At 41.7% G+C, this 25,651-nt stretch overlaps 2 protein-coding genes across 12 annotated transcripts in view; one reads left to right on the forward strand and one right to left on the reverse strand.

Moving 5' to 3' along the window:
• The first annotated feature begins 9,786 nt into the window (after positions 1 to 9,786).
• Positions 9,787 to 13,961, forward strand: SDR42E1 (short chain dehydrogenase/reductase family 42E, member 1). 4 transcript variants are annotated; one of them, XM_068150865.1, is made up of 3 exons: positions 9,787 to 9,835; positions 10,271 to 10,367; positions 11,623 to 13,961. In XM_068150865.1, the coding sequence occupies exons 2-3, from the start codon at positions 10,300 to 10,302 to the stop codon at positions 12,728 to 12,730; spliced, it is 1,176 nt and encodes a 391-aa protein (XP_068006966.1). In that variant the 5' UTR covers positions 9,787 to 9,835; positions 10,271 to 10,299; the 3' UTR covers positions 12,731 to 13,961. The 4 variants fall into 4 exon arrangements, with proteins under 4 accessions (XP_068006966.1, XP_068006964.1, XP_068006965.1 ...); XM_068150863.1 differs by lacking the exon at positions 9,787 to 9,835 and having other exon boundaries at positions 9,905 to 10,367; XM_068150864.1 differs by lacking the exon at positions 9,787 to 9,835 and having other exon boundaries at positions 9,905 to 10,348; positions 11,628 to 13,961.
• Positions 13,962 to 16,979: 3,018 nt separating this feature from the next.
• Positions 16,980 to 25,651, reverse strand: part of PLCG2 (phospholipase C gamma 2) — a 76,852-nt gene continuing 68,180 nt past the window's right edge. For all 8 annotated transcript variants that reach the window (XM_068150874.1, XM_068150869.1, XM_068150870.1 and 5 more), the window contains 3 exons: positions 25,244 to 25,332; positions 20,654 to 20,835; positions 16,980 to 19,849 (listed from right to left, as the gene is read on the reverse strand). In XM_068150874.1, coding sequence (XP_068006975.1) covers positions 19,807 to 19,849; positions 20,654 to 20,835; positions 25,244 to 25,332 — 314 coding nt within the window. In that variant the 3' untranslated portion in view covers positions 16,980 to 19,806. The remainder of the gene's footprint in view (positions 19,850 to 20,653; positions 20,836 to 25,243; positions 25,333 to 25,651) is intronic.

A 25,651-nucleotide genomic window follows, 5' to 3' on the forward strand; every position in this document is an offset into this window, starting at 1 on the left:
CAAGAGTCAAATTCAAATGTAATTTAGAAAAAATTACAGGAGAATAAACCATGGAATCTCTTTGTATACTTAGGAGTGTAATTTTGCCCCCATGTGTTTAATTGCTGATTACCAATTCATCTATCAGTCTTCTATCCCCACAGATAGATTCAAAATGGGAAATGGAAATGAGGCACCCAACTATACTTGGAAAGCAGGCATGAATTTAGTAGCCTTAGTACCTCTAGATGTCGACCTCTACAGCAGAAAATAGAGAGGAAAGAGGTATTTTGAAGAAAAACTGTGCTGGCATGACCTCTCTTTAAATGGTGTCCTTTCCCTCAGGGATGTTTAAGCACTTAGCTATCATAAATGCTCTAAAAGGCGAGATAGAATTACTGTTCCCACAGAACACATCAATGGAGCGAAGTGATGTCATCTTCTAATTAGTCAAAAAATCACAGATGCAAACTCCCATATCATGGCACTTAGTCCTGGAGCCTGCTGCTTGAATATGCTGTCAGTAGCAATCAGCTTGACAGGAAGTGCTCTTTGAGTACAAGTAAGGTAAAGACCATCAAATAATGTTTTATAGACATCATAACACAGCTTAAAGGTCAGCAGAGAATCATGCTGTAGATGCTTATACAAGATTCCTCTGGAGAATGAGAGAAACAGGAGAAAAAGCAAGATGCCTAGCTGAAAAAACAAGAAGTGAGCAGCAGAGACTGAAATTGCAGGCTCATCAGAAGAAGGTGTTGGTATCTCTCTGCTGAATCAGAGATAAGTGTGGAAGACATACATACCTATGTAAATAGATACAAGTGAAAAGAAAATCACTCTTACAAAGTTAGCCAAGGGGGGAAAAAAGACATTAATAATCCAAGGGAATTTTGCCAAAATCCTGTATAAAAGATGCTATTGTTTGAAGGTACTGCCCATGGGCAATTACCAACTATGATCTATTTGGCCTCGCTGGTGTGATTCACAGAAGGGTTTTCTTCTTCCCTATTCCTTTTTTCTGATGTTATCATCTCCACTTGGTTCATGTCTGCTATCATAAACTGAATTTCAGTATTGCTAAATCCAAGCAGAATTACTCTAAATAAATACATCAATTTTGTTTAATAGCAGGAGTCTAAGAATTCTAAAAGTGAGGCTTTTCCTGCTTATTCTTTTGGTTCTAAAGGCATCGTGGGTGTGACTGGAATCAACGTACCAGCAAAACAAGTCTCAGGTACAAACTGTATCTACACTGCAGCACAGCCATGTTGAGCTAGAATTTGTGGGAAAAGTGCAAAGCAGATGCTAACAAACCAACAGAGGTCAGAGAAGAGGTACTCAGAGAATGGGAAAAGTGCAAGGCTAAGCCTCAGCTCAGGCAGATGAGTATTTTTAAGGGCTAAGAATCATAGAATCATTTAGGTTGGAAAAGACTCTAAAGATTACTGGATACATGACAAATGAGATTCTGTGAACCCTTGTCAGCATGTTAAACAGTCACTGCAACCTCACAAGGCTAAACCACAGCCCAGCACCGTATGGTAACACCCCTGCAGCAATGGAGATGCATTGAACAAATTATCCATTAAAACCAAAGTTCAAGTTTACAATAGTGCAAGCCAGAATATAAAGAGTGAAATACAAAGACTTCTAAGGAAAAGGTGAGAAGTGGCAACAATTGTTTTCATCCATTCCTTTCAATGTCACAGCATACTTGCATGTTGTGCTGTTACAAAGCAGCCTCTTTGTAATCTCCAAGGTCCTAAAATGCCAGAGAACACAGAAAGCTTTTATAAAATCAGAACTTATAGTAAAGGAACATGAAGACTTAGCTGAATGGTATTAAAGGTTTATATTTGGTACTTCACCAACAGTCCTAGAAAAGTCCAAACCAGACAGCAACATCACCCAGAGACTCCAGAAACTGCAACTGAAAAAGAGTATTCATAACTCACAGGCTGCAAATGCAGCCAGAGTCCACATGCACCAGAGGAACAAGAAATTACCCTGACAACCTTTCTTAGAGTGCTGGTGGGCGGTCCTCCAGCATGAGGCACTGAAGAAGGTATAGCCACTATGCATGAAGTACATTCTGTAGAATTCACATACATATGTTTACTTTAGCCTTACTTGTTGTACCAAACATTCCTCTTTTTATTCCATAAAAGGGGGAAGTAAATTAGAGTTCATATCGCAAAGCACCTTCATCCCAGGCTATCAGGGCACGATTTTAACTCCAGCTGTTAAGGCCAGAAGCACCCAACCATCCACTTCTTAGAGAAATTTAAGATCTAGTAATTCTAATTTTAACACATTTAAATTATGGAGCACATCAATGATTGCACCAAAATTATCTGTAAAAGCTGTATTTTGTGGCAGGAGATGTTAACTGCATCACCTCTTAAAGTATAACCTGCAGGAATTGGAGGCCTGCCTCCTTATCGAGTCCTCGGACTGCTTCAGAGAGTAATAAGAGGAATAAGTTTCCTACCTAAGCCTGTTCACAAGTTTCATTCCAACTCTGAAACTCTCTTCAAGTTAATAAACTTCAGGACAGGATGAGAAGTCCACCACAGACAAAAAGCTCACTGAAAAGACAAAAGCAGCATGGTCCCTTTGCAAATAAGACACAAGGGGAGTTTGGTTGCATTATGTGTTCTCATTAACACTTACAAAGCGTGAGTCATTTTGGGTTGTCAGTTACGATTATGGAAGGCATTTTCTTCATAAACATCTAACACATCATGGGAGGTGGGGTGATTCTGCCTGATAAGCTAGAAATGTGCATGTTGCCTAAGTGTGATTAACTGCCTGCTGTAGTTGATGCCTGTTCCTAGCAGAGACTACCTGTCTTTATGATGACAGGGAAAGGAGCCAGGACCAGGAGAAACAAACAGGGTGAAGTCTGGTTGGCTTTACTGTTAACGATATAGCACTCCAGGGATTCTTATGGACCACTTAAACTCTTTCCCCAGAGTATTTTTGAAAAGAGCAAAGGAGCACAGACAATGTCAGTGACAGACCTGTCATACCAGATAATGTTTGCTCTTGGAAAGTGTTAAATGATAACTACTAAAACAAGTATTCTTGGGATAATAATAATGATTATTATAAATTCTTAGCACTGAATACCTAAATTGATTAAGAAAGTAATTTTCCTCTGTATAATTTTATTTGGCCAGTGTGTAAAGAACTCTTTGGGTACAAACTAATATTTTTGTGACTTGAAGATTGCATATTAGACTAGAGAAACTTTCATTATACAAGAAATCCAGGTACTAGGACATGTTGTTCTTCTCAGTAATTTAGAAGAACATTTCCGTTTATATAGCTTGTCCATAATGTGTTTGATGTTTGAGCCTTCCATGTTCCTAGGATGAACAAAGAATTAAACTGTCCTGGAACAAATCCAGCACTTTCAACTGGCACAGATTGAGTTTCAATGGGCTGCATACTCTCTGAAAGGTAAAGCTGCAACACTTCAAATGCAAAGCTCAGACAGAATTCTTTCACTGCTAGAATCAAACAGAAAACCATATTCTTGGCTTCCCCCGTTATTGGGATCTTGCTTCTTCCTCAGAAGCAGCAAAAATTCAACATCAGTTATAAACAGATGCTTCACCCATAACTTCTGCTAAGTGGAATGAAACTTAAGAGCAGGAATACCTTGCAGGAAATAACTTTAAGGGGCAGCACACACACTCCCAGTTGAGTAGCTCCAACTTTGTACACATTCTTTGTGTCACCATTCCAGGACAAAGCATGTCCAAATAAGGCTTTTCAGCAGCAGATAAATGCATCTGATAATTATCTCATCTCTGTAACTTTGCCCCATTGTAGAGGTAGGGAATTTATTTTGTTTTGACCAAGTGCCTTCAACCTTCATAATTTTTCATTCTCAACAAACCCATTTCAAAGCAAAACTTGGGTTTGTGCCAGAACCACTTGCTCTGAACCAGCTCAGAATTAAGCTACACATCAGGCCGTGGCAAAATGCTTATGAATCCTGAATTTTGTGGCATAGAATAAATACCATCACAGATGCATAAGAACACTGTGCCATTAAGTAAGCCTTAATGGCTTACTTAAATTAGATAAGCAGAGCTTATCTAATTTAAACACAGCTGAAGGAAGAAAGAGATGGCATCCTTTCTTTTTTCTTTTCTTTGGGGGGGGGAGGGGTGGGGTGGGTATTTACCTCTGCTTACATGTTCAAATTCTTAATTAATTCTTCCCCTGCAAAATTACTTCATTTCTGCAATGTTTCAGTCAAGGAACTAAAATGGGTACTACAAAGCCAGTGTCTTCTCTGTTTTCTAGCTGTTCTAAGTGTCTTAAAATAGGAAACCCCCACCTAGACCTTGAACACAGGATCATGAATATAAAAGCACCAGAAGTGTGAAGATGGACAGCATTTGCTCAGCAAATACATTTCCTTTCCACCTCAGTAAATGCAGCTGCCACTGCCAGACCCACAGAAACGCTACAACAAATTCAGACTTGGGTGTTTTTGCAGACCCATTTCATGCTCATCACCAGCACTTGCAGCTTTCACAGGGAGAAAATTAACACAGTACAAAACACAAATTAAAGATCACATTTTGCCTCGAGTTTGTTCTACATGTGATATAGCACATGATTAGCTACCTGTGAAGCCAAAAGATCCTTTAGATCTTTCTTAAAGATCAAAGTAGTACATCTCCAGTGGCCACCCAGATGTGCAATTATTAGTGTCAATGAGTCATAGCAGAACAGCATCATCTTGGTTTTGCTAGCTAAGAGGGTAACATTTTTGTAAACCCATGGATAGCTGAATTGAATCAGAAGCTACTACAACACAGGGAAGCCATTCTTTGTTATCAGCGTGGTAAATAAGGGTAGCTGGATGCACATCAATCACACTTCAAACCAAATCAGACAGTTACTGAAGTGTAAGTATATAAACATACCTAAATAGTTACCTATTTAGGCTTATGAGAAGACTAACATTAAGAAACCGAATCAAAGATAATCAGCATTCCATTCCAAAACACACACCCCCCAGCTCTGAGAGCAAAAACATCTGTGAAAGTCTCTTCAGGAATGGTTTGCTAGTCTTTTCACAAGATGTTTCTTAATGTGCTAACTTTTAAAGCATATAATACTTTCAGCTACATTCCTTTAGCCCCTGCAGTCCTGTGTGCCTACTCTGCACAACTGAACTCATTTGTGTAGTTACAGGATGTGCTAAGATTTGGCTTTTTACATCCCAGGTGCTGCAATTACATTGGATAACATCCTTTTATACTGTTAAGTATTAACATGTTTGCAATGTATTATGCAAACACATATTAACACCTCAGAATGTCAAGTAACAAATCAGTTCAAATTACAACTTAAAATAATCTGCTACACTTAGGGGAGCTTAAAATACATATTGTTGGATCAACCACCCATTTCAGACACCTTGACTGAAATGCTTAGGAGTGTCTGTTAAGAGCCCCTTGAGACTCTCCATGGAGGTTATGAAGATTAACATGGACTCATTCTGAAAACATCACTTATCACTGTGCGCTGCAGAGTGGCCAAAGAGACATGCAGACCATGAACAGCTGTTTGTTACCACAGCAAAGGGGAAGAACACAGGTTATTCTCAGCCCTGTGCTCCACCGTTCACTCATCCCAAAACATGTGAACTTTCTTCCTTCCCTCCCTTTTAGATAAATAAAAGTCCCAAGTATTTGACAATACAGTCATCTACATTCATGGAATGAAAAAGAAGTTCATTTCTGATGACTGCACAGAATGCATGCATCACTTCGTCTTGCTTCCTCTTTAAGAGCCCTTGCAAAAATAATTCAAAGCATTTTCAGTGTCTTTTATAATATTGATTTTTCATAAAGTAATGCACCAAAGATGACCACATTGAAAACCACCATAAAATTCAAGATAGTCAAGGCATGATTAGGAAAATGATATAAAGCAGCTGTTCAGATGAACAATTTTAATCAGCCTTAGTGAATGGTGCTCACTAAGCAGTGAATGCAGTTAATGTTGAAATGTTTTTCCCTCCTCAAAATGGAAGACAGATAGGGTAAATTTTCCATTACTGGAATTCATAGGAAAAGGATTTTAAAAGTACATTTGTTTGTCATCCCCACATCACCAAATGCATACTTTGCACAAGCAATACTGTACAGTCAACAGGCGTCCTAAGAAGTCAGTGTTAACACTTTCAGAGTGTCTAACTTGCATACTTGCCTAAGCTCTTCAAGCCCCACACAACTGATCTCCTGGAGGTGGTGGAGTCACCATCACTGGAGGTGTTCAGGAGGAGACTTGATAGGGTGCTTGGTGCCATGGTTTAGTTGATTAGGTGGTGTTGGATGATAGGTTGGACACGATGATCTAGAAAGTCTCTTCCAACCTGGTCTGGTCTGGTCTGGTCTGGTCTGGTCTATCCTATCCTATCCTATCCTATCCTATCCTATCCTATCCTATCCTATCCTATCCTATCCTATCCTATCCTATCCTATCCATATTGGTACAGCAGCTTCGATCTGGGCTTCAGAAACACAACTGAAACGAGCATCACTGCAACCTCGGGCAGTGAAGAAGTGCAATGATGCCTTTCTTACAGAACCAAAATCAATTTTCTGAAGGTCACTCAGTAAGCTTCTGTCAGAGCCCAGAGTAAAACTCAGACTTGCATTTTCATCCATAACCCCATCCTTCTTTAAAAATATTCCAGTCTAATCTAGATTGAGTGCTTGATTCTAATTTTGAGCATTGTCATTCTCTCTACTTCCATTCACAATGTGGGTGCTGCTTTCACCTATTTAGTGCTATTCTAACCAATTGGGGGTTTTATGTTTTAGCAGGACCATTAATGTGCTTGGCTCTGACCTAGTTTAAAGTCTTGTTCTCTTCCCTCACCCAATTCAATAAAAAAAAGAAGGCATAATTAAGTAATACTAAAAAGAAATCAATCAAAACCTGCAAAAAAAACCCCCACAAACCAGTAGAGTAAGGTTTATTTCCCCAGATGAAATATTGCTCTGCTTCCTGAGTCAGTATTGTTGGCACACTTTGTATTTGGCTGACAAAAATAATTTTACTAGCTAAGTATTTCAAATTGCAAAGGGAACCAGATGAACTAACATACTATGAAAGAATAATTACTGATTTCATTGCTCATTCTTTCTAACTTGCATTATTCACTACAGCTGCTTATTTAGCTCTGTTTAGTTGCTGATTTAAGGATTTCTTTGCAGCCTATTTTGTGCTCCCTCCAACTCAGGTTGTGGCACATAACCCTCTATTTCCACCGCAAATGCTTCTATCCTGACACATCTTGCCCCAGTGTGCAATTACACATACCAATGAGATCCCTGTATGAGTGACTGCAACACAGTCAGATTCTCTACATGCTGGGATATACACAAGGCATGCTCTGAAAAGCCTGATGGAGATTGGGTTTACACAGGCTTTTAAAAAACAAGCAAAAGAAATAAAATCCCCGGACAAACATTCCATGATATATATAAAATACAACTGGAAGTCCTTTTTTGTTGCTGGTTTGGTTTTGTGGGTTTTTTGGCAATACAGAATTTATGACACATTCAGAAAGTCCATAAAGTCTCAGGAAAAGTGGGATCTGACAGGAAATGAAAGTGCATGAACAAACAGCTTGTGCAAAATGATGAGATCTGAGAGTGTCAAATCTTAACATCGAACCTGTCAATGTAAAATGAGGACAATATTTACCCACAGCTTTCAGAGATGTCATCATTTTGAAGGAATAAATGTTCCTTACCATTATTTGAAGCCAAAAAGGAATATTTACTACAAGGAGAAATAAAACTGAAAGTGACTTCACAGTTTCTTAACTACATTATATTCACAATATTTATTCTAATTATGAGACAATCTGACACAATTTGCCCGTTGTAGATAACATGCAAGGCACAAAGCAAGAAAAAGCAAAATGCTGAAACAGGGAGTAGTCTCAATTCTGCAAACTGTACTACATGGATGTTCACAAAGTCCAGAGGAAAAAATGCAATGCTGAGGTTAACAGCCCCCTATTCAAACACAAGTGTTTACCCACACAACAGGGAGTGCAAGGTCAGGGACACCACTCAGATAGTACAAAGCTCTATAAGCTGTTGGGAGAAAGCAGCTGGACATAGGAAGTTTTCATTCATTAGAGATGCTCAATACCAGCACTGTCCCAGGTAACCTCTGTGGCTGAACCTGCTTGTGCAGGGGGTTCAACTGGGCAGTGTCTTACATTCCCTTCCAACCTCAACTGTTCTGCAGTTCTGCCATATTCCATTCCAGCACAATCGGTTTGCTCAGAAGACAGATATCAACTGTCATAATCCACTGTGAGACTCCTCAGAGATAAAACACTTGGTCACAGCAGATACCAGGGGAAAATCAGGAATCTTTTGTACTTTCTGGGTGATTAAACAATTGAGAAAATTTTCTAAAAGTCTCCACCAAGTAGCCTGAGATACTGTAGATAAATCCAGAAGGTAAATGGACAGCCACAGACTTCTTATATTTAGTATTTAGGAATACATGAGTTAGGATTCTCCTACCTCTGTGAACACCCCACTGATTATATCTCATTTTGAGGGATGACTCAAGGCTGACTCAAATCCACTCTTCTGCCCATACAGACAGGGAAATCAGCTATGACTGCGGGATCCACTCCAAACCAGATGCTCCACATGTATACATAGATGCAGCAGCTCTTCATAGTCAGGTTGTACAGCACAAGGTCAACACCTGAAATTGCTATTTAAGAGTCACAGAAGTTCACTAGCAAGAAATAATTGCTAAAAAAAAAAACACCTTCTTTAATGCTCACAGAAATCTTTTCAGGATTTGCTCACTTTTAATCCTTACCAGACATCAATCAAAATAAAAACACAGCACACTGAGCCTACTTCTGTCAAGGTTTTTCCACAAGAGAAACCTGTGTGTCTTAAGTAGTTTTGACACTGAATCCATCTTTTGAGTTTTCTAACATTCCCCAAGTGGCTTGCACTTCTGCAAAACAAAGAGGGAAAATACCACAAAACAGACTTTGATAATGTAATTCTTTGTTGTTTCCTATTATGGCTCTCTCACAGCTTGTAGTGGATACTTAACTCAGGAAGCAATTCTGCTGCAGCTGGCCAGCACTGTGTGTTGTTTTCCCATTTCAGCCTCTGCATGAGGCACAGCAGGCTTCTGTCAGTGTGTTAGTGTAGTACAGGCTTCCAGAGGATGAACCGGGATGTGGGATAGGCACGTTTCTGGCCCGGAGGTGCTGCAAGGGCACAGCTCACCTGAAACTCGATGATCTTAAAGGTCTTTCCCGACTGAAATGACTCTATGATTTTATGACATGGTGGATTATTCAGACACAAGTGTGGTATCTTCCTATGAGTGTGTTCAGCAGCAAGGCCAGAAACCGCCTTTAGCCACAAGGACACCCTCTTGGACATCCCAAATCTCTGCACAGCCTTATACCTCTGAGAACACACACACACACACTCTGAGGGCAAAGTAGAAACATCAGGGTGTGACACAGCTGGGAAGTGCTCAGATTTCGAAGACAGCAGGGGATGCACCAGACTGAAGTGCTTCACACTGTGAGCCAACCTCCGGTCAAGTGTAGCAGGGGATGGGAAGCATCTTCTGGGCACAGAAATTGACACAACACAACATACTGAGGCTTGTATTGGGACCGCCCTTCCTTACCTCCCGCCCCTCCCTCCCACGCCGCCCCGCCGCCATCTTGTCGCCCGGCCCCCGCCGAACTCCATTTCCCGTGAGGCCCAGCGGCGGCGCTGCGAGAAGACTGCGGCCGGCGGAGCAGGTAAGGGCGGGAGCCTCCGCCGGGCAGCTGCCCCGCCAGACCCCTTCCCGCCCGCAGATTCGGCCTCAGCTCCCGGCGGGGCATTTCTGAGCAGGCTTCGGCGGCCCGGGGCCGTGCCCCGGATGGGGTGGCCGTGCTGAGAGACCCGGTCCCGCTGGCAGTGCTCCGCCTGCAGTCGGCGTACACGGAGGAGCAGCCACAGAACGAGGCCCGGGGAAGGAAGGCAGGCGTTTCCACCTGTTTGTTTAATAACACTCATCTTTTCTCCTGGTCTTGAGGAACGCCAGGGCAGAATGCCGTTGTACCTCGCCTAGCAGACGGTGAAATGAAGGGCTCCAACTGAAATACGGCATAGATCTGTGAATAACAGAATGTAAATAACCGAATATTAAAACCCATCGATTTTAATACGCGTTTTTACAATGTGTTTCATAGGTCAGTTACCCCAAACAGTGCCAAAGAGGATGGGACCAGCAAGTACTGCCAAGGAGACAGTCCTCGTTACTGGAGGAGGTGGTTACTTTGGCTTCCGGTTAGTGCATTAAGTAGTTATTACATAGGAGAGTAAATGTAATGGATTGCTGCCGGTGAGGCAACCAAATCCAGCTGTAGAAGAGAACTAGGACAGAGACACCTGATCCAGTTCACCCCATCGTGTCTTGGGTCTCAAACACGTTTCTCTGTTTCTGAGCGTTAGGTAAATCTGTTACCATGCTTCCAAATGCCAAGCATCACCTGGCTGCAGACATTTACCTCTCTGGCCGCCTTTGTAATGAGGATTTAGATCACACTGCAGCCTACTCCCAAGAACACTTCTATGCAGATCTTTCTTTTGACAGTAGGCCGTGGTCTGCAAATAGTGGACACAGTGTATAGGTAAAATAGTACAGCTGCTCTCTACCCTCAGGAATCTCTTTATTTTTATGGGCATTGATATTTGAGGATTAGAGTTGTTAATAAAGTATGTATTTCAGTGAAATCCATTTCCCCCCGCTGTAGATGGCTCTACAGGCTAAACTCTGTAAAGAAAAGAATCTTATTTTGAGCCCTACACTACCCTTCTGCAGAACCTTCAGATGTAGAATTACTTGCATAGTTGAGAGAGCTTACAGGCATGAACAAAATGTACATTTCAAATGGGGGGGGAAATCTTAGAAGACACCTATCTGACTTCTGCTTGGTTTCTTCCTCCTTTAAGCATACCACAGTTCCAGGAATGGGGGAGAGGAATGCTGGATTTATACAGTGTCAATACCTGTGTGTGTGGATCTGAAGTATCTCACTCATTTCTCCTCTCCATAAAATTCAAACAACAGCAAAGATAACCTGTTGTCCTGACAGAATCAGGATGGCAAAGCAGCAGTAAGATAAAAACAGTGCATGGGGATTTATTGTTTTTTTAAATACTTTGCCACAGGTTTACATCTGAAAGGCTTAGCTAATGCTGGTCTGTAGGGGACAGAAGTAGAAAACTTGCTGTTTCCTCCCCCAGAACTGCAGAAAGCAGTTATTTCTGTTCAGAATTCTCCTTTACAGAAGTTCTGTCTCTTTGTTCCCTTTTTTTCACGTGTGCCCAAAGTTTTGGTGGAGCCTAAGGAATTAGTTTAGCACCTGAGTATCACAGCCCAATCTTGTCCATAATTGATGGCCAAATATTTAAAAGACCCACCAGAGATAAAAAGAAAAAAAAACCCAGCATTTAAATCAATCTTTTCTTACCTCCAGGTGAAATGTTTCAGGCATCACTATGCTATGTACACTAACATATGGATTCTGTCATGTCTTAGTTTAGGTTGTGCCATGTACCAAAAGGGAGTTGATGTGATTCTCTTTGATGTTGTGAAGCCACTTCAAACTGTGCCAGAGGGAATGAAGTTCATGCAAGGGGATGTCTGTTGCCTGTCTGAAGTGGAAGAGGCTTTTAGAGATGTAATCTGCGTATTCCATCTCGCTTCCTATGGAATGTCTGGTAGGGAGCAGCTGAACCGGAAACTGATAGAAGACGTTAATGTGAAAGGAACAGAAAATGTCATCCGAGCCTGCAAGAGCACAGGAGTGTCGAGTCTGGTTTACACAAGTACATACAACGTGATATTTGGAGGTCAGGTTATAGAAAATGGGGATGAATCTCTGCCCTACCTACCTCTGCACCTTCATCCGGACCACTACTCCCGGACCAAATCTGTAGCTGAAATGAAGGTGCTGGAGGCAAACGGTGCTGAGCTCGGAAATGGCAAAGGTGTATTAAGGACTTGTGCTCTCCGACCAGCAGGCATCTATGGACCTGGCGAACAAAGACATCTTCCAAGAATAGTTAGCTACATCGAAAGGGGACTGTTCAAATTTGTGTATGGGGATCCACACAGTCTAGTAGAATTTGTACACGTAGACAATCTAGTTCAGGCTCACATCCTTGCCTCTGAGGCCCTCAAAGCCGACAAAAAGCACATAGCTGCAGGCCAAGCCTACTTTATTTCAGATGGCAGGCCTGTAAATAACTTTGAATTTTTCCGACCCTTAGTGGAAGGTTTGGGTTACAAGTTCCCCACCTGTCGCCTGCCTCTTTCCATTGTCTACTTTTTTGCATTCCTTACTGAAGTAGTTCATTTTCTGGTAGGACATGTTTATAATTTTCAGCCTCTCCTCACTCGCACAGAGGTTTACAAAACAGGTGTCACACATTATTTTAGTATGGAGAAGGCCAGAAAGGAGCTGGGGTATGAGCCTCAGCAGTACAGCCTGAATGAAGTGGTTGAGTGGTTCAGAACCCAGGGCTGTGGGCCAAAGCCAAGAAACTACAGCATTGTGCATCTTGCTAGAGATGGCGGATTGCTCTTCCTGCTGATTGCTGTGATGGTCTCATGGCTTTCTTCCACGGTTACATTTTCACTCTGAGAGATGAAATGCTGAGTATGGAGGACAGAATTTGGTTACATTCTCTGAGTACTTTTGGTTTTGACAGCTAACAAAACGAAAAACAAAATAGATGTTTGTGTTATGCCATTCAGGTAAATACCTCAGCAGCTTTATCCTCAAGGACCACAAATGCTGAGTAAAAAGATCATTTTTTACACATAGTTCCTTTTCAAAGCAAAAATTGTTCAGACCACTAACAAGATGAAGTTCAGTACTGCTCCAAACAGCATTTTGTTTTCAGGTACAACAGCACATTACAGTGAATGGAAGTAGTGTCCTTAGGCTGACCCTTCTTCCCTGATGGGACTGTACTGTTCATTCTTGCCTTTTATTCCTCAAAATCGGTGCTACATGATCCACAGCAGAATAAACTTATTCCTTCATCATATTCCAAAACTAAATTGTGCTTTCCAGTTTGGTATTGAGTGAAGTGGGGGTAATTTAGTAAGAGATTAAGCCCCTTGCTTTCTAGCCAGTTCTGAGAGATGAGAAAGGCTAGGGGCCACTGGATTTCTCTCTTAATGGTGGTGGCAATTAGGGGCGGGGGGGTGGTTACAGGTCCAGTGGGGTTGCCTTTCAGCACAGATGATGGGGTTTATTTACACTTGCAACATATCTACCGATTCTTCAGATTGCCAGTGACTTGACTGCAGCAATCGTTCTACAGCTTTACAATTACCTAGGACAAAATACACTGGGTAGCAGTGCCAGGACAGAGTTTATCAAAAGGGGTATCCCTGCTGGGGAGGGCGAGGAAGACAAACCTGTCATAGAGTCCCCAGCGTTTTGTTTGTGGAATTCTCACCTGCACACTGGGTTCCAAAAGGGCTAACACTGATACCTCAGTTTGCTGTTGTGTAAAGTGTGGGAGTGGGACTGCAGCTGCATCACTAAGAGAGCTTTTGGGTTGAACAAACATTTCTTCACAGCCTTTCAGACTTGGTGTCTTCTGCTGGGAAAAAGCCATTTCCTGCCAGCAATAGCTTAACTGCTGTGATAAGCAAGACAAAGGCATTCCAGGGCCATACCTGATCTCATCACTGAACACGGACAGCTGGGCCTTCACCCAGTGTCTGGTTCAGATCTAGATATTTATCAGCAAGTTATGCTTTCCTATCTCAAATATTTGTGCTTCCAGCGCTTGGGTGTATTTATGCCTAATCAAGATGAACTGATTAGCCCCTAAACAATAAATAAATGCTTCTTTTAATACATTCTGCTTTGCTTTTCTGAGTTAACTCCGTGCTATCTGATGACATTTCTGGGAAAAGCACAATGCTTAATCTGAGTTACAGTGCTCAGAGCAGCAAAGATTTGTAGGTTTTTCTAACAGTAAAATATGCCTGTTTAAAATGAATGAGCTACTTAAAGTACATTCATAAATAAGACCTATGATTTTTCCCAGCATTGCTGAATGGTTAAACAAATAATCCATCAAAGACATTTACTAAATGATTACATTCATTTCCCACTGTTTATACAACATTTTTTAGCATTTAATAACATTTCTTTTAACACTCAACACGACCTGAATAGAACTTCAGCTCCGTAGTAGGATGATAAAGACTTGATACAATGAAACTCCTAATTCTGTGGCATTTTAAGAACAGAAAATGAGAAGCTCAAGTACAGGTCGCTGCTGACTCTAGCAACTCCCTCATCTCTGCCAGTTTTAGCAGAAATTTCACATCAAAATGTCGAATCACAAAGTTGTTTAAGCCATTAGCATTACAGTTCCAGTACTCCTCGATCAAAGGACAGTCCTTCAAAAAGTTCATCCTTCTCTTTATAAACTTTCCACTTTAAAGCTGAACATATACAAAAGTAAAGATCAATGTAAGTCACTTCAATTCTGGTAAACTCTACTGTGATTTAAATGAGGCAGTGGAGAGAAAGAGACAGGCAGAAGCTCTCCTGTATTGTTAAAGGATTCTCAGAAAACAAAAATGCCTGAATAGAGAAACCAAGCTAACAGAGATTTTATTGCCATTAGTGATGACTGAAGACAGCATTATTTTTTGAGGGTTGAGTTCTTTTCCTGAGAAGTTAACTTTTTAAAAACAAATTTTCAAATTGCTATTGGTAAATACATCTTTTGCTTGAAAACTGATTTTCCTCCTCTTCCATTCCCCTACCAATGTGCACACCATGAAATAAATTCTATTTAATACTTAGCTTGAGGGACAGCTCAAGAGAGAACTCTTTGTTGTTGTTGTTGTTTCCTGTAATAGGAAATAAATGGAGGGGGCCTGGAGCAGCCCTGCTTGTGTAGCAGGAGCATCGCACTCCTTTCTAAAGTGCTTATGTGCCTCCAACAGAGTGCTGATGGCAGAAGGGCCACTTTGCAGAAGTCATTACTGTGCATCATCAGAGTCTGCAGAAAGAAGAAAACTTTGTAATAAAACAGAAAAAAAAAAAAAACAAAGGAAAGACATTCATGACCTCATAAAAGCTCTGGAGTGCTGTTCCCATTCCAACAGGCCTGTGTTTTCAAGTGAAAACCACTTCATTTTCCCTTTTAAGTTCTCTGGGTTTGACTTAATGTTATCAGAAACAGATTAAGACATTTTCATGTCAGCAGAAGCAGCAGACAAACCAGAATGTAGAAGAAACTGCACAAACCTGTTGCAGAGTACCACAGGACCAGTATTTCATGTTAAACCTTGTAAAAAGATCTTTTAAAGAAGATAGAGAACATAACTCCTGGGCCCCAGAGAAATTTCTTCTGCTATTTGTGGTATTTTTATTAGCAAACCTCAGCTACTGCCATTCATAATTATCTCAGTTGTGGGGCTGGTAGAAAAATCCATGAAAAGTTCCTTATCTCATGAAGCCCTGAGCCCACACTGGTAATGCTGAAGTTAAAGCCCTGCATAGCTTTTTAGTTTTTAGGTACAACAGAAGAGGAAGGTCCTGAAAAGTAAAAAAACACAAACACTCCCCCAAGCGCCCCCCCCCCCCCCCCCGCAGAAAACCCAAACACAAAGAAACAAACAAAAAACCCAAACAAACCAAACCAACCAAACCCCCACAAATCCCAAAACTGCAGAAGCTGAGCTCAACACATGATCCTTTTCACCCCTCTGGAGTCAAGGACAGAACTTTGCAGTGATAACAGAACAGGAGACATTATTTTGTCCTAACAGCCCATGACTTCTGCTTGAGCACAAGGTACTAAATCAGATACTTCTCAGGAGAAGCAGGCAGCAGCTTGGCAATGGCTACCCCAGGCCCCATCAACAGCACACTGGTACATATATTAATTCCCTGTCATTCAGCTCCTGCTAGTAAAAAAAGCCAAGTCTTGACTGCAAGGGAAGTGAAGGATACTCCTCCTCTTTCCAAAATGAAAACAGAAAATCTGAGGCTCAAGGAGATGCTTTTAGGTTGCTTGAAAATTTCCTATGTATAAAGCCAGCCAGAGCTGCTCTATTTTAAGTATTTTACAAAGAGAAGTCTCTCACCTTACCATAATTGTCCAGTTCTTATTGCTCTCTACAACTACCTGAAGGGAGGTTGCAGCCAGGAAGGGGTTGATCTCTTCTCTCTAGGAACCAGCACCAGAACAAGGGGACACAGTCTCAAGCTGCACCAGGGGAAGTTTAGGCTTGAGGTGAGGAGAAAGTTCTTCACAGAGAGTTGTTCGCCATCAGAATGTGCTGCCCAGGGAGGTGGTGGAGTCACTGTCCCTGGAGGTGTTCAAGAGGTGATTGGTGCCATGGTCTAGTCATGAGGTCTGTGGTGACAGGTTGGACTCGATGATCTTTTGAGTCTCTTCCAGCCTTGGTGATATTGTGATACTGTCTCCCCTGACCCTCCTCCTCTCCAGGCTAAACAATCCCAGCTCCCTCAGCCTCTCCTCACAGGGCTGTGCTCAAGGCCTCTCCCCAGCCTTGTTGCCCTTCTCTGGACACGTTCAAGTGTCTCGATGTCCTTCTTAAACTGAGGGGCCCAGAACTGGACACAGGACTCAAGGTGTGGCCTAACCAATGCAGAGTACAGGGGCACAATGACCTCCCTGCTCCTGCTGGACACACTATTCCTAATGCAGGCCAGGATGCCACTGGCCCTCTTGGTCACCTGGGCACACTGCTGGCTCATGTTTAGGCAATGGTCAATCAGCACCCCCAGGTCCCTATCTGTTTGGCAGCTCTCCAGCCACTCCAACCCCAGCCCTCAATGAGCAATGCCTAAACAGAGAAGCATCTGACACCATTCACATCACTGCTGAGATATCAAAAATTATTTATTAAAAATAAGTTATTTTAAAGATCTGAAACAGCTTCTATAAGAACATAACAATTTAACAGATATTGTTACCTTCCAAAAATTTATAAATGCTCTTTTCCTCCCAGATTAAAAAGATCAGCACATACATTCCAACCCACTTCCCTCGTAAAAACATTGCAACTGAAACAGCTGCCACAGAGTCTGTGCCCTGACAAAGCCTTGGGAGGTAAGGTTTTGGAGTGAAAACACAGGATGCAGGAAACAAGAGACGAGTTAGTACAGAGCCTTGCCCATCACTTGCCCGTCAACAAAACAGCCAGTGCAGCATTTTGCTTCCGAAGGCAGCGCAGCATTATACCCTGGGGAAAAGTCTGGCTGTAAAATGAAATGCATTTCACAAATACTGAGGGAGCGCCTCTTAAAACTTTTGACATCACATACGTGTACAGAATGTGCACAGGACTTTTTTCAGAAGACTAAAGTGTGCTCATTCTTAAAACATCTGCACAGCAGCAGCACAAAGATCTCCTGCGTTCATCATACAATGGCTGTCCCGTGTCAGGAGTATACACAGCAACGAAAGAAGCCTGGACAAATGGACAACTGGCTTATGTTTGCTCTGGAATTGCACGTCAAAAAACCACACTACAAAATAAAACAAAAAACTCCCCAGAGCAACAGCCTTGAGCTCTAGGGTTTGAGCTCCCTAAGCCCTAGCATCTTGCAGTCTGCCTTTTTTTGTGATCAGTCCAAATGTAGGTGATACTCAGCTGCCTATAAATCCCGTCCCACATTTAGCAACCACCTCAGGCCCTCCCAGACAAGGCTTTGAGCCACCTTGTCGTGTCAACACTGACACCACAGTGATCTCACAACATTAAATAGGAATCATGGAGGCTGCTGTATGAAATGTGCAGCACAGGAGATTTATAATATGACAAAGTAAACCACATTCTGGAACATGCTACAAAATGTATGCACACCAAAGGTCCCTCCCCTTGAGGAACAGCAACTGAATGATCCTATTGCTCCTGGATACTGCAGATAAACCCAGTTTTATATAGCAATCAAGGGTTACAGCTCCACCTTCCAAATCCACAGCTGATATAATATTGTTTTTCTTGGTTGAAGGGGGTTCTGCACCCATCTAATCCTTGAGCAGGTGAATCACAACTGAGTGCAGAAGAGATCTCAGGTGGGAGGAAGAAAAACACAATTGCCTTTAACTTTGCTCTCTTTTTCAGATGGGTGATTAGTAATTAATTTCTTTATAATAAAACTATTTGCAGAAACCACTCCCTTGTGGGACACACTATTACAGCACTTTCAACTTTGGGACGAGACTGTCTTTACAAAATAGCTAAAACCTCACAGGGGTTCCTCAAACCCTCATCTGTGAATACACAATGGCATCAATTAAGTGCATCTGGAAACAACACAAGTCATAGTGAGGGGAGCAAGAGAAACTGAAAATTGCTGAGGCAGCCTCATCTGGCCATGAATCCCAAATCCATCCAAGTTTGCTGTGATTGGAAATACAGCACTATGCCTCAGGCAGTCACAGACAGAAAAATGTAACTCCTCTGCACACATCTGAAAGGTAAAGTCAACCAGACAGACAGCAACACTCCACCCATGCAGAGACAAAGGTAGCTAGGAATTGGACAGCAACATAGTGCTAGCACAAGGAGCCAACAACTGGTGTTAAATTAGCCATTGAAGAACTTTGGGGGGGTGTGTGCTCTGGCAGGAAAACACACGTGCTGATCTAGCAAGTTTTCTCTCCTATAGCTCCACCTTCATTTGATTAAAGCTGTGAGAAGGATGTACCTCTATGTTCATGCATACTTGGACTAGACATGTTTGGGGCAAATGCTCTACATTTACAGGTTACCTGACGCCATCATCTAAGCAGGACTGCAAGATTAAAAACAGACAGTTCGGTACAAAATTCATTTCTAAGTACATCAGCAGTAAAGGAAATGCTTTTCAGAATCTGAAACACCTTTCCCTTCTTCAAGCTGGTATTTCCTACTGCATGTCTTAGAACTTTTCCTTCCACTGCTTTGAGGCTGTGACCTCAAAGGTTCACAGGGGTTATGAATACAGGTCCACACAAGTTTCCTTTCTCAGACCTTTACAGAGAGTTCATCGGGAAAAGTACAACTTTGGTTTCAACAAAGTATCTGGTTTCAAGAAAATTAACATATTATCTAGCTCTCCATAATGTACCAGCAAATTTTTCACAGAGGACAATACAGTATAAGCTATCAGCTGCCCAAAAGCGTTTTGTACAGTATCAGAAGTACATTCCGCTGCCTTGAGCACTGTGCTATACATGACGTGGCAGTGCTGGTGCAGAAGTGCTTTTACAGCATTTAATAAATTAAAAACTTACTACCAGTTAATCTTAAGGAGCCAGGCTGTTAATGTGGTGTGGCTCCATGCATGCAAATTGTTGTGGATGTCTTATCTGTAGCCTGCATACGCAAATATAGCAGATGATTTATACTTGTACTTCAGGTATCGATAATGAGAAGTGAGGTCTATCCAACTACATGCCCTCAATATTTTAAGAATCTTGAACACACAGAAGGCCTGACCTGCACAGAGGGAATGCTTTGTACAGAATATAAATTATTAGGGATTAAAACAGTTTGGGTTTGGGGTTTTTTTTATAACAAGAAACTGTTAAGGAAAGCGATCGTTCCTCCTCCTCTTCTTCCAGACATTCAATCTGATGAGACCATCACTGAATAGGATGACCAGGATAAGTTAATGTCTCTTCCTGAATTGCACCATAAAGCACACAAAGACTGATTGCTTCAAGAGTAGAATTTGCTGTTACTGACTTTCTTCTCCCTTAATCTTAAGGAAAAAGGAAAGGAAAAAGTCAAGCTACTTAAAGAATTTCTCAGAGGAAAACAGCCTACCAAATTCAACTTCCTAGACAAAAGCAGCAAGTAATGTACTAGCAACAAGCACGGCAGTAGTTTTTTCCTCAGTAAATGAGAGTAAACCACTGATTCATGCAGCTGTTTAGCACACACAAACAAAAAAGAGTACAAAAACTTAAAGAAAAGTCTTCCTGTCCCATCTTGAGATATGCTCAGGACTTCCTTCTGGTATATGATGGCTCTGTCTCCCTCACAAGGTGGCAGCAAAGCAGGAAGATCCTTCCCATAAGCTTTGGATAACATACTGATGCTTAACTGACAATTCTATGCTGTCACAACTCAATGTTGTTTTTGTCTTTTGTGGTTTGTGTACTTGGAAATATCTTCTGTTCCCACACATCTAATATGCTAATGAAATTTCCAGAGGCATAGCTTTGAAAGTGTAGAAGGAGTGAGGCAATTTATTTATTTGGTTGTATATTCTTCCAGGCTTTACTCTTGAAAGGCAGGAGGGTGAAGGAATATAAACTCCCAGGATTACAAGTTTCACTGTCATCACTGAAACTGACATTTCAGTGAGCAGACATTTCACAGCATCTGCTGCCCTCTAGCGGCTTGCAGCGCAGCCTGGCTTCACTGCAGCCCTCCCTTGCTTCCGATAGGCTCTTTCCACCCTTGCCACTCTAGACGCTTGCTTTCCTAAGTCTGAGATTTCCTTACCATAAATCACGTGTAGACAGATCTGCCTTGGGAAGCAGAATGATTATCAACCCACCTGCGGTTGCATGTGTCTTGATATATCTGTAGCTTGTGCTCATTCATGTTGAATTCTTTTAATATAGCATCTCTGTTAGGATTCCTTTCATTCAGATGGGTGTCATAAAGGAACAGTTGGTTAAGCTCTTCCTGGCGCTTCCGAAGCTGTCGACACGAGGAGTACAGCTCTTCTTCACTCTCCTTCAGAAGAACATTGGTAGTCAATGTAACTCATAGACACATACCCAAAATGACACAGAATCAACATAGTTTGGGGGATTCCTTTAATAGAATAATAGAATAAACCAGGTTGGAAGAGACCTTCAAGATCATCGTGTCCAACCCATCAACCAATCCAACCCACCTAAACAACTAAACCGTAGCACCAAGCACCCCATCAAGTCTCCTCCTGAACACCTCCAGTGATGATGACTCCACCCCCTCCCCGGGCAGCCCATTCCAATGGGCAATCACTCTCTCTGTATAGAACTTCCTCCTGACATCCAGCCTAAACCTCCCCTGGTGCAGCCTGAGACTATGTCCTTTGTTTTCCTAAATACATTCCATTGCCTTTCTAAAGTGCTTTCTAAACTCAGTTTTACAAGAATTTTCTGGAATGGTTACAGAAACTAGCTAAGGAAAGACTGAAAAAAAACCCCTCATCCCCACAGTATGAAGAACCATCTACTCTACTGAGGGCACCAGGAGCACTGCAGCACAAGTTATGAAATGTGTTTATCTAAACTGGAGTATCTGTCCCTAACAAAGCATCTCAGCCTGTTGAGGAAAAGACAGCAAATGGTGTATTCATGATGGGTTATCAGATTGTAACAGCTGTAAAAATACTTCTTTTTAACTTGGGATTGTTTCATCATATTTGTGTATTACAGCACACACTACCAAGCCTTGTGCTTTCCTGTTCAAATCCAGACTAAAAGTGGAAATACACTGCCTAGTAATAGGACACCTAATAGCAGCAATTACTCTGATGATCAGGACAGAAAGACAGATCCTGCGTTTCTGTGGAGCTTTGTCCAGTTCTTTGTCCAGTTCTGGGCCCCTCAGTTTAAGAAGGACATCAAGACACTTGAACATGTCCAGAGAAGGGCAACAAGGCTGGGGAGAGGCCTTGAACACAAGCCCTATGAGGAGAGGCTGAGGGAGCTGGGATTGTTTAGCCTGGAGAAGAGGAGGCTCAGGGGTGACCTCATTGCCCTCTACAACTACCTGAAAGGTGGTTGTAGCCAGGAAGGGGTTGGTCTCTTCTCTCTAGCAACCAGCACCAGAACAAGGGGACACAGTCTCAAACTGCACCAGGGGAAGTTTAGGCTGGAGGTGAGGAGAAAGTTCTTCACCGAGAGAGTCATTCATCATTGGAATGGGCTGCCCAGGGCGGTGGTGGAGTCCCCATCCCTGGAGGTGTTCAAGAGGGGATTGGACGTGGCACTTGGTGCCATGATCTAGTCATGAGGTCTGTGGTGAGAGGTTGGACTCAATGATCCTCGAGGTCTCTTCCAACCTTAGTGATACTGTGGCAATTCCATACTTGCAGAAGAATTGACTTAAGTATTTGATGAGTAATTTACAGCACTCTGAATTTCTGTTGTTGTGTGCTGCCTACGGTAGGTGGTCTCAAAATATTCCACAAACATAGAATAATCAGCATAATTACCTTTATGACTTTAAATTATTTTAATACTTCAAAACTTAGGATACAAAAGTCTCCTTTATAAAGATACTACTGGGGAATAGTACTGGCAGGACTGAAGGCTTAATTTTCACCTCAGCAGCAAAACAAGATACTCATCCTACAAAAAATGGCATGCAATCAATAAATGTAGTAAATCCAAACATTTTCAGAGGTGGCACACTAATATGAATGCCTCTTTCTGCACTCAGTCCAGGAAAGGAAAACTGATCCAGTCTAGGAAAACTGATAGGTTAGCAAGGTATCCAAGGGTTTTCAGTTAGGGCAACAAGATCTGTTCCTAAACCTTTTTCCTTCCTACCTAGGTATGAGTTGAAGTAACTGAAACAGCCTCGGTGCTATGCTACTGATTAAGATTTTAAAAGTTGGGTTTGTTTTCTTTTTGCTGTCTTTTTTTTAAAGGAGAAGGAACATCTGTCTTCCCAAATGGCAAAAGGAAAAGCAGACTGCCAGTTACCAAAGTGCAGGTGTAATCACCAAGATGCCTATGTACTACTGTGTGTTCTTGTAAAGAAATGTATCCACAAAGCTAGACTTCAAAAGTCCGTTTAGGAATAGAATAGAATAGAATAGAATAGAATAGAATAGAATAGAATAGAATAGAATAGAATAGAATAGAATAGAATAGAATAGAATAGAATAGAATAGAATAGAATACACCAGACCAGACCAGGTTGGAAAAGACCTTTGAGATCATAGAGTCCAACCTATCACCCAACACGAATGTCCTCTTCATTCTTTATGTTAAAAACATATGCACCATCGAGGCTTATTGTAATCAGAGAATGTTGAAGAGATACATGCACTTTCTGAAGCAAGTAAATCCATTTTCAAGCAGGTAAGACATGCTTTAAATGTAACCACAACCACAGTATCACAGTATCACAGTATCACTTAGGTTGGAAAGGACCTCGAGGATCATCGAGTCCAACCTATCAACACAGACCCCATGACTAGACCATGGCACCAAGTGCCACGTCCAATCTCCACCTCAGTATAGTACAATTTCTGCAATATCAGGAAAATTAGTTAACTTCTACAAAACCTGCATTAAGGTTCCACATAATAATTCACAAATGTGCATGCTTACGTCTTCAATATTCTTGCTTTTCTATTCCTGATAAAGTCCACAGCCATCTGCAACTCCCCTGTATAATTTGGTGTTTCATCTTCAAGAGTATGCAGATGGGCTCTGTATATAAACAGGCCTGTTATTAAATTATATCATTTTATGGAGGGTCATCATTTAAGAAAAGGGCAGAAGAACAGATGGAGACAGCCTTGATCTTTTCTGGTGCTTCTTGAATGATCTGACAGAAGTTCTAAAGCTGATTAATTGTGCCAAGTCTTGGTTTGCTGCAGAGTGCCAAACAAAAGGGAAAATTTCTGAAAGTTCTCCTGCCACTGCATTACCACCCAGAGACATCAGACGCTGTAAAAACACAGAGCTGAGCTGCATCTTCATTTGGCTTAACAAGCAGAAGGGACTTCAAGAGTGCGAAATGCGCTACTGTCAAAGGACTCAGTGCTGACAGATTGGGAGACATACTGCTGCTCTGAACAACACTTTAAGAGCTGCTCCTGCCCCAGGCAAATAATGATCTGAATTCCCGAAGAGAAACCACAGCAGGAGGAATTCGCAATACATCTACAAGTAATGTCCATGCTCAACATCTTAGGCAATGGTGAGTTGTTGTCAGTTTTCCCAAAGGCAGCTAGCCAAGGAAACAGCAGTTTATCAGACCTCCTCTACCAGACTTGTGTCCATGAAATATGAACATTTTAAACACTGTCTTCAAAGGACACAGGTCTCTCTTGTTTATACACACACAAAGACATACACACACACACACTTGGTCTCAGCTTCTAGCCCTCTCCTGCCCTCATGACTCTTTGTTTGCTAGCCAACCAAAGGAGCCTGCTGTGACTGCCCAACACTGTCCTTACTCAGTCATTTTAACACCATGTGTTGTGAGGTGGCTTTGTGAAAGGAATATTTGAAAAAGGCTGCCTCTCCTTCATGAAGAAGAATGTGACTGAATTTCAGTGTATGCAACTGCAGGCACAAACCCCTCCAGAGACATAATGACTTACAGTTAGGAGAAGCTGGTGTTTTAATCAGGAAAAAAAATGTACACTGGAGTGAACTGCAGTGTAAGCTGTAAAAGACTACAAATAAGAAGTTGGACTTTTTTTTTTTCCCTTCTGAGTCTGAAAGGTAGTGGAAAACACCCTGAAGTACCCAGTTGCCAGAAGTGTCTTTAAACATTCATCACATGGCCTCTACACCAGTGTATGTAAATTACATAAAATATTACTGAGATAGCGTCTGAGAATAATCCCACTACAAATCAACATATACAGCAGCACCTTTGGAACACCAACAAATGCTATTCACAGATCAGCCACTTTCATACCTGGCTCCATGAGCAAGGATGCATCATTATTTTTTCCCTTGTATGTTTAAAAATACTAGTACTTCACGTAGGTGTTTTAGGGAGGCTTAAAAGAAGTAGATTAGCACTTCTGCATGAACCAGAATATGCCTTCAATGAAAAATGGGGAGAAACTACTACATTCTCTTCCTAAAAGTGGTTACTTTTTATGTAGGACCTTCTAAAAAGATTATTCTATGAAGTCAAAGTTGATTTTAGCTAGTTTTGCATGACATCCATCAGCTAGCAAGGCAAGATGATCATGTCATTAGAGTAAAAACTAGTGAAGATAATGAGGCTTTGTCAGCTATGCAATCTGTCCACCCAGAGGGATTTTAACTCAGTTTGTGTTGTCTTCCTCAGTACCTATAGACACAGAACGGAAAACTAAATCCTCATTTCCTGGTTTCCCCAAAGAACAGACAGCACACACTCTAAGTGCACTAAACACTCCAGCAGTTCTCACCAGAACTTGGTGCATTTCACAGTGAACCAGAAGTGAGGCCAGCTCAATATCTTCACTGTAGCCGTTCTTGAGAGGAACCGATCTAAAACCTGGCATGGGAGAATATAGACAGAGGACAATTAGAGTCAAGGCAAAGGGCTATCTGCACTCACAAAAACAATGCATACAGCCCTGAGGGTTAACAGGTTCCTCATTGCTCAAATGCTCCACTGCTGAGAACAGGCTCTGCTTTGACAATTACAGAGAAAGAAAAGGTAAGAATGGCAAAATTGAGAAATGTGATTTTGCATGCTTTTGAAAACTAAAGCTAGAAGCAGAGGAAAGCAGAAAACTTACTCTACCTTCACATCTAAAAAAATTAATAAAACAAAGGCACTGACATCAAAACAGAAGAATAATCTTCACAGA

Source organism: Melanerpes formicivorus, unplaced genomic scaffold (assembly GCF_026170545.1).
Source record: "Melanerpes formicivorus ecotype bairdi unplaced genomic scaffold, bMelFor1.0.p_v2 SCAF_20, whole genome shotgun sequence".
Taxonomy (NCBI): Eukaryota; Metazoa; Chordata; class Aves; order Piciformes; family Picidae; genus Melanerpes; species Melanerpes formicivorus.